At 27.6% G+C, this 9,183-nt stretch overlaps 1 protein-coding gene across 2 annotated transcripts; it reads right to left on the bottom strand.

The window, feature by feature from the left end:
• Positions 1-1,981: 1,981 nt before the first annotated feature.
• Positions 1,982-8,881, bottom strand: LOC103568632 (repressor of RNA polymerase III transcription MAF1 homolog). Of its 2 annotated transcripts, XM_053738582.1 has the most exons (6): positions 8,222-8,881; positions 7,699-8,130; positions 4,620-4,769; positions 4,264-4,545; positions 2,960-3,079; positions 1,982-2,880 (listed from the first exon to the last, which is right to left on the bottom strand). In XM_053738582.1, exons 2-6 carry the CDS (start codon positions 7,779-7,781, stop codon positions 2,796-2,798), a joined length of 720 nt encoding a protein of 239 aa, XP_053594557.1. In that variant the 5' UTR covers positions 7,782-8,130; positions 8,222-8,881; the 3' UTR covers positions 1,982-2,795. The 2 variants fall into 2 exon arrangements, with proteins under 2 accessions (XP_053594557.1, XP_008543796.1); XM_008545574.3 differs by having other exon boundaries at positions 7,699-8,881.
• Positions 8,882-9,183: the final 302 nt, after the last annotated feature.

Here is a 9,183-nt window from a genome sequence, read left to right as displayed (position 1 = left end):
TTTCTAAGTTTAACTTTTTTTTTTCAGATGTTTCATATATCCCGATGAGAAAAAATTTTATATAACTGTACGCAGTTATATATAAATTATATACAATTGGATAGAGGTGATGCATAATTATATAAAATTTTCATATAATTGTATATAAAAATGTTTTATATGAAAATGCAAAAAAGAATAATAAAATTATATACAAATGTATATATTTGTATACAATTATATAACATTTTATGTAATTATACATAATCTCTACGAATACAGTATGTAATTATATACAAATGTATATATTTATATACAATTATGTAGAACTGTATATAATTATACATAAGCTATACGGATACAGTCTGTGATCATATACAAATGTGTATATTTGTATACAATTATATAGTTTTATAGAATTATATATAATCTATATGAATACAGTATGTAATTATATACAAATGTATGTATTTGTATACAATTATATAAAATTGTATGTAATTGTATATCATCTATACGAATACAGTATGTGATTATATACAAATGTATATATTTATATACAATTATGTAGAACTGTATATAATTATATAAAAGCTGTACGGATACAGTATGTGATTATGTACACATTATATAAAAATAAGATATAATTATATACGATTGTATACAAATGGATTGGGCCATTTTTTCTATCCAATTGTATAAAATATTTTTTTATCGGGATCAACTTTCTGGCTTAATTCAAAGATTACGTAACCCTTTATCTTGATCATTTCTATTAATTCATGTCTAAAAGCATTGAATTTATGAAGCATAATCGTGAGCAAAACCTTAAAAAATGATCTTTGTCAATTATTTTAAATTTCTTAAATTCTCGGATATTGTTGAGCTCAAAGAGCTGTAGGTCCTATAGCATTTTACGATAAGTCTGATAGTTTCGCTAAAAAAGTCAAAGAATACTGAAATCCACTATGAATCCAACTTTGACCTTGAATAACTTTTGAAAAATTAAATTTATCTAAAAACAATAAGTCCTTTTTTGTAGAGCGTTCAATTTCTAATGAAAATAACTATTGATTTTTCCGATACACTGATTCGATGATGAGTGATAAAATTCCTATCTAAATAAAAAATTTCCCATGTTATTTGCATGGGAAATCGAAAATTGCGATGAGGCAGTTGTTGATATTAATATTAAAAGCTCGAACTTTAACAGTATTTTTTTTTCATCTCCTGAACAATATTTTCCGTATAATTTTTGAAAAGAATGAAAAATTTGAGAGAAAAACTTCGCAAAAATTACCTGCAAACCCTCTTAAAAAGTACGTCAACATTTTTTTTTTATTAATTAATGTACTCGCGGGCAATAAGGCCTGTCGGGTAATAAGGCCTAATTGACAGAAATGATATTTAAAATAATCGCTTCCGCTAAAGGCTACTCTAATAGAAGGGTCTAACATAGAGATGGTACGACAAATTTATAGTCCTAATGTTACGTTGCCTGTCTTCTATATTTTATCATCCATTATATGTTGTCACAGAGCAGAGGAAATTATAAAAAACAATCTAGTCTTCTGACTCTTAAAAAGAGTACTGATAATTTTAAGTGCCATTGAGCAAAACAATCTAGTCTTCTAATTCTCAAAAAGTATTGTTGCTAAATTTAAGTGATGATCCATCTCTAATAGCAATTTTATTAAGTATAGTTAAACTATTCCAGTTTGTGTAACTCGTAGGCCTTATTACCCTACCATAGTAAAATAAGGTCTATTCGTATGGTTTTTGTAAAAGTATAATTTTTTGTTTGTTTATGGTAAAAATTACCATTACTTGATTACATTTTATGGGTAATGTATTGAAATAAAGATTAATGATACATTTCGATAGTTAAATGCAATATTTTCGATTCTATTAAAAATCTTCCTTAGCTAGGCCTTATAACTCGCCGGTACCTTATTTAATTTACAAGAAAATATCAAGAAATAATAATATTTAGTGTTCTTTGTGATAAACTATTTATTGATTCACTCAAAATTTAAAAATTTAAATATAAATAATTTTGAGACAAAATATAGAACAATATAACACAGCAATAATATTAAATGTAAACAATTTCATCAAACTTTCTGTATTTACTCATTTACAATTCAATCGAATATTCATATCAAACCTTAAATTCAATAAGCGATCATCTTTGCAAGTATGTATATATGTATTTTTTGTATTATGCTTAAAACCGCAGGTAAACTGCACGTGTAAATATCAAACCATTCAAAATACATAATATGTAGTGTTTACATAAATCATAGTTCGTATTCTAAGGATCTAAAGTTTTAATCAAAGAATATACGAGATCCCATTTCCCAAAAAAATTATCAATTAATACAACACTGTGATATGTTTGTAATTACTACAATTATTATAGAATAATCTATGGTGGGTTTACGAAAAAATTAATCACAATAACTTCAAATATCATAAAATTACGAGCCAGTTTTTTAAAACTCAGTTTTAGTTTAATCCGAATGAATTTATCGGTGTTCGTACTATATAATATATATATTAAATATATGATACACTTAAGTATATCTTAATCACGGATTTGAGTGACATATTTAAAAACTGACCTTAAATGGTTAATTATGGAGTTGAATGCAATGCTATGTATCAAATAGCGCGTGAACAATATTTATATCTAATCTGAAATAAGAGGTGTTCTCAAAAAACTACCTGTCATCTTAAGTTATTATTAAATAAATATAAGAAAAAAATAAATCATCAACTTAACAATATTTGTTAAGTTGTAACAGATTTATCGCCTAATAATTATCATTATCATTGTCATCATCGTCTTCATCCATAGCGAAATCACTACCGACTCCAGAATCTAAGGCGTACAAAGGACTGCAAAGAAAGAAAAATTAAATAATATTTATACATATGCGATAATCTTCATGTTATAAACAATTGAGTAAATACTCACTTTATTGCTCTGCAAGTGAAGAAAACAATGCGTTTCAATTTTTTATTATGAAAGAAGTAATTGAATGACCATAGACACCCATCTTCACCGAAAGGATCCGACGCCAAGTCTGGGTTGTAGCTATATATGAAAATTATACAAATTAGACAGGCGTAAATAGCAAAAATATTGTGTATCTGAGTAAAAATGGACTGTTGAATTTTTTTGTATCAAGGGGAAAGTCACTGTGAGAATCGAAAAAATAGGTGATTTTCGGGAATTTTTTTGACTGGGATAATGAAGGAATTCGGGGATCGGGTTTTTTTGTTTTATAAAGTATACATTGAAGATAATTCTCCTAAATTTTTATTAAAAAATATCATGTTGTTATAAAGTTATAAGCATTTTTGTGGAGCACCACGGTCTCATCTCTAACTCAAAAACGGATTATCTAGAACGAAAAAACCAAACCACGTTGTAATTTGTATGCGTGTGGTTATCGTTCCACCTAGAGGATTTTGAAAATTTGAATTTGAAAAAAAAAAAAATGGCAACAAATTAAAAATTTTTTCGTTTTTTTTTTCTCATTTTTTTGGATTCAAACAGCCTAAAAGAATCTTAAAAATCAAAATTTTCAAAATCCCCTACGTGCAACTTTAGCTACTGAATAGACGAACACGGGAAAAAAAGTTGCGAATCGGTTCATATTTATGCAAATTACAGATGAGACCAGTTCAAAAAAAGTAGTTTCGAGAAAAACGCGTTTAAAGTTTTTAGTTAATGGAACATCAGTTGACGCGCTGTCACAAAAATGACTATAACTCGGAAAATATTCGGAATTTTCATATAATACTCAAGAAACATATTTTTAACTATGTAAACTTTGATTTAATAATAAAAAAAAAAAAATTTTTTTTTTTTTTGGAAATTTGTGTGGCTATCCTCCTTAAATCAATACCTTTCTGTGTGTTACTTGTAAGTTTTTGATCACTTTTAACACTTTAGAAGTGTTATTTAGTACAATGATTTAAATTATCAATATTTATTGTTACTTTAAAATTAACAGAAAAGTCATGTAAGTTACATTTTTTTGTGTCGCCACTGACATTTAGAAAGTGTTGAATTTACGTCTTGTATTACCGAATTTTATGTTGAAATTTTAACACAAATAGTGTGTTAAAAAATAACAAATATTTTGCGGACCGTTTCTAATACACAGATTGTTGATTTTAACACAATATTGTTTACTGTGTCGTAGTGAATAAGAATATTGATATTATAAACTGTGTATTAAAATTTAAAATTTAAGAATTTATTATAATGACCTATAAATATCACATTCGCTCATTGATATTTCATCTTCTACTGCAGCCCACAGTGCAGATCTCAGAGTGCGATAATGATCACCAGCAGTAGCACTAAGATTACTGTCAACTGAATTCATAACCCACTGCAGACTGGGCTCCTTACTGAATTCGTGACTCTTGGCATCAGAAAAATCGTAATCAGGATAAAAAGCTGAATTTAGAGTCGCAATTAAATAAAATAAAGTTTTTCGGCTTATTGTGTCACATAATGGCCCCTCTTCATCTCCAGAAATACTTTTACTGTAAATATTTATATTTATAATCTGTGTTATAACTTTTTTTTGTGTCAAATACAAATATTCTAAAATAAATACCTGTAGTAAGATTGAGCTGGTGATGTGCCAAGAGATGTTTGTGGTGGAGATAAAGCTTGAAGGTCATGTGGTGTAACTCCTTGTTCAGAATTGAATCGTTTGTACAATTGTTTATCATTTCCAGCCATTTTACATGAGTAACTTTCAATTCTGAATATAAATAAACATGTAAAAATAATAATAATAACAAAATAATCAACGTTGATTAAGAAAAGCGATTTAGAAAGATAAAAAAAATTTTTTTTAATACTTTTCAAGTTTTTCATAAACTTTAAAATCCTCCTAATTTTTAAGCATTAAATCCTTTTGAAAAGTAACAAATTACACGTTATTCAATAATTTGGGGAGATTTCAAGCTATGAAATTTTCTAGATACTTCACAAGAATTTTTAATTAATTAATAATAGTCAAATTTTCTAATTTTTGAGAGATTTAGGACGATTTGAAAATATAAAATTTTTAACTTCCCGCTAAGAAAATTGAAAATTTTCAGAAATTCGTGAAGTTATTGGTTTCGGTCCGATTTTCGAAAGTCGAATTTCTGACAAATCTTGACATATTGAGGTTCTAGGAAGCTATTCTGACTAATTTCAAAATCCGCTTTTTTTTTTAATTTTCATTATTAATACCAAAAATATTTTTCCTTGTACAAAAAAAAAAAATTTCGAAAAACAAAAAAAATTTTAGGTCGAGATCTTAGGCTCGCCAAATGCCGCTAAAGTTAGAAGCTTAAAATTTCTTTTCCAACTTAATTTGATCGGAAATTTAATTCTCTACAAGAAAGGTCCTATAATAAAATTACGTAAAGTTGATAGTTACTGAGATAATTGCAATTTTGTTTTAAAAACTATAAGTTTTCAAAATATTATCACTTTTTCAGGGTAAAAAAATAAATTTTATCAAAAATATAATAGGAAATTCGATTTTCTACAAAACAGACCTGATAAAAATTTATTTAAAGTTGATAGTTACAAAGATAATAGCGATTCTTGGTGAAAGCCACCGAATAACGAAAAATATGATTATCTAAACATAAAACTTTTTACCCGAAGGCCAATTTTGTAAGAAATTCTATTTCCCATGAAATTTATATGATAAAATTCATGTTTTACCCTGAAAAACTGATAATATCTTGAAAAATTATATTTTTTAGAACAAAATTGGAAAAAAATGTTTAAACAACTTCTAACTTTAGTGGGATTTGACGAGCCTAAGATCTCGACCTAAAATTTTTTCTGAAATTTTTTTTTTGTACAGAGAAAAATATATTTGGTATTAATAATGGAAATTCAAAACTTCTTGTGTTGTTAAAGCTTTTCTAAATATTGTTTAGAAGGTTTACGAATTGTTAATGATTTACAAGTAATTAATGATGTTGTCGAAAGAGCAATTAAATTAAATCAAGAGTACACTAACATTTTAACAACACGAGAAGATCAAAAACAATATTTGATACAAGTTGAAAGTGAGTACAAAACAAAATATCCTAATGCGACCAAAGCTGGCTTAACAAAAAAACTATAAAGAAAGCAAAAATGATAATAAATCTGCTTATAGTATTATAGACAAAGAAATTTTTACATATTTATTGCACCACTTTCCATTAATTCATTTTAAAGTTCTTCTGTATGAGAAAAAGTATGTTATTTTTAACTTCCCGCTAAGAAAATTGCAAATTTTCAAAAATTCGGGAAGTTATTGGTTTCACCCCGATTTGTGAAAATCGAAATTCCACCAGATGTCGACGTTTTAAGGTTCTAGGAAGCTATTCTGACTAAATTCAAGATGATGTCCGAGTGTATGTATGTATATACGTACGTATGTAAATATTCTGTAACTTTTGAACGGATGAACCGATTTTGATCTTCGAGGTTTCATTCGACACGGCTTATTATTTACTATAAACATTGAAAATTTGAGCTTAATCGGTAGGGTACGTTCGGAGATATTTCAAAAATAAATTTTTCTCAAAAATGTTTTTTTTTGAATAACTTTCAATTCACTCGATGGATTGATTCCAAAATCTAATCAGCTCTAAAACTTTGTAAGCCGCGTCGAATGCCGCCTCAACAATCAAAATCGGTTAATTCTTTCAAGAGAAACCGTTGTCGAAAGAATTGAAAAAAAAATTTGATTTAGTATTTTGAAAATTTCTCAAAAATGACTTGATAAATAAATTTCACAATCTGATCAGTTGTAGAACTCAATAAAACGCGTCGATTGTCACCTTAAACATCTCAATCGGTTTATTCGTTCGAGAGATATCGTTGTAGCAAAAATGGTAAAAAACGTTATTTTTTTAAAACAAAGGCATACAAAAGTATTTTCGAACTCGAAGAGCTCAAAATGGGCGGGAAGTTTTGGGGTGGCCCACAGGGTCAACCGACAGACCGATTTTTTTATTTCTCATAAACAATGTTTTTTTTTCCGTTGATTTTCTGTTTAGGCTATGAAATCTACATAAATGATCATCGGTACTCTAGTGATAATAATAATTATCTTTTATTCCAACGATTTTACAGCCAAAAAAGGTAAAAATAAAAATAGAATTTTAAATATTATAGAATTGATAGCAAACACAAGTTTAACGTTGAATAACTTTTGAAGGAGTTATTTTATCGAAAATTCATAAGAAAACTTTTTTGTAGTACGTTCAATTTCCTATTAGAATATGCTTTGATCAAATTTTTTCATTCGTTTCTGAGAAAAAAAATTAAAAGTCAAAAGTCTAAAAATCCCATATTATTTAAATGGGAAATAAAACATGATTTCGGCACGGTTTAATGTGAAAATTAAGAGCCTGATTGTGTTGGATATTTTTTTTTAGGTCATAAACTAAAGATTCAGGGGACGGTCGATAAATAAAAATCGATTTGGGTAATAACGGACAACCTAATGTAGATAAATGAAAAATCGGCCCGCGCAATTTTTTCAATTTCATTATTTTAATTAATTTATTTAAAATTATTAAATTGTCTAATGCCTGCTACATTCACACTCATAACATTAAAATTTTTTTACAATCTTTTCCAATTACTTTTCTTAATCTAGGAAGTGCCTGCAAATTAACAATAAATACCTTCCGATTATTTTACAGTCGCCAGTTTTAATACACAGCGCACTGTTAATCGCTTCAAACCTAGTACTTTCAAGCAGCTTCATGTTTAATTATCTGGTCAAAAAATATCTAAATAAAATTACTTTCAGCAGTAAATTGATGAAAATCGTAAATATCTCTTCAAATAAGATCTCAACAAACAGATTTCACCATGTTCTAAGTATTTGTCGTCTTCACAAGAGTTGTCAGCTCTCAGAAAAAACTCCTTAACTCAATGAATTTATTTGAATTTATTATCTCAAATAAGTAGTTCAATTCCAACGAAGTATTAAGAAATTTAATTGATCACGGCGACTTATCTTGTTCTTCAACATTTTTTTTATATTTATAAAAATTCCTTTTCTCTTTGAGTGGACGAATTTAATTGTTGATGTAACAGCGTATTCTTCAGTGCTACACTTGCGGTACATTACAAAATTACTTATTATTTTTTTCGTCTTAATTAAGTATTCAGTTAAATAAAAAGCTTTAATTTTTTTTTTACTTAAACAAAAATGGATGCCCTCAGAAATTATCAAAAAACAAAAACGCGTTAATTAAGTTAAGAATTTTCAATTTCACAATTTTTTTCGTTATCTACTTGCCACTGACGTTTGTAATCAGTATATATATGTATATATATATACAAACTGGACGCTAAGAGTGCGATAGTTTATGTCCACTCAATAAACAAACCAAAATCTTTTTTTTTTTTTTAGTTCTTTTGTACAATAAAAGAAAACAAAGTCTTAACTGATAAATTTAACGCACTCAAACAAATCAAAAAAATATTTTTTTTTGTCACTTTTCGCTACTGTAGCAGAGAATCCATAATCACAAACATGGTTCTAACTTGACTGTTGTTTAAAAAATGTCAAAAATCACATAAATAATAAAGTTTAAGTGAACAATGTAACAAAGTAATTTAAAACTGCATCAATGCAACGCGCACTTGAAAAACAGCGATAGATTATTTGCGACGTTAAGAGAATACAAATATTGGTATGTAAATACAGTACATATCTATACAGTCGATAAAAATAACTCAAAGCATCTGTACGTCTTGTTCTCTCTCTGGCACACTTTTTTTTTACTTTGTTCTCATGTCTTTTTCTATTTCACACAAATTTTCATTTATGGTCTTTCTTTTATTGCGTACTTGCTCCTTCTGCGCAGTGCACTTTTATTTTGTAGCTGTTGCGCATAATATTTTGTAGCATTTATTTCAGGGACTAAGTCATGAAGTATAGATACCAGGATTCTGAACGTAATGGTAAAATAATGGTATTAATTAAGAGGATCGGGCTTTTGCCGGTAGAGCGCGCTATTTTTCAAAAAGTACCTGTTTAAATTTACGCGGGATTTCTTGTTGCTACTGAACAGCTCTAAAAAAAATATTTTGAGAAACGCGGAATTAAATAAAATTTTTAGAAAATTTTTGGAAACTTTTCAAGTTTTTCCAACCCA

The sequence above is a fragment of the Microplitis demolitor genome, chromosome 4 (genome assembly GCF_026212275.2).
Source record: "Microplitis demolitor isolate Queensland-Clemson2020A chromosome 4, iyMicDemo2.1a, whole genome shotgun sequence".
In the NCBI taxonomy this organism is placed as follows: Eukaryota; Metazoa; Arthropoda; class Insecta; order Hymenoptera; family Braconidae; genus Microplitis; species Microplitis demolitor.
The sequence above is the reverse complement of the archived record's forward strand: the minus strand, read 5'-3'. Positions and strand labels throughout refer to the sequence as shown.

What these genes read in the sequence shown, in the direction of transcription:
- LOC103568632 (XM_008545574.3), bottom strand. Translation starts at nt 7,781, where the DNA reads ATGAAGCTGCTTGAAAGTACTAGGTTTGAAGCGATTAACAGTGCGCTG. An exon ending in CCAGCTCAATCTTACTACAG is followed by an intron (nt 4,546 to 4,619) that starts GTATTTATTTTA and finishes AAATATTTACAG; the next exon opens with TAAAAGTATTTCTGGAGATG. An exon ending in TTCACTTGCAGAGCAATAAA is followed by an intron (nt 2,881 to 2,959) that starts GTGAGTATTTAC and finishes CTTTCTTTGCAG; the next exon opens with TCCTTTGTACGCCTTAGATT.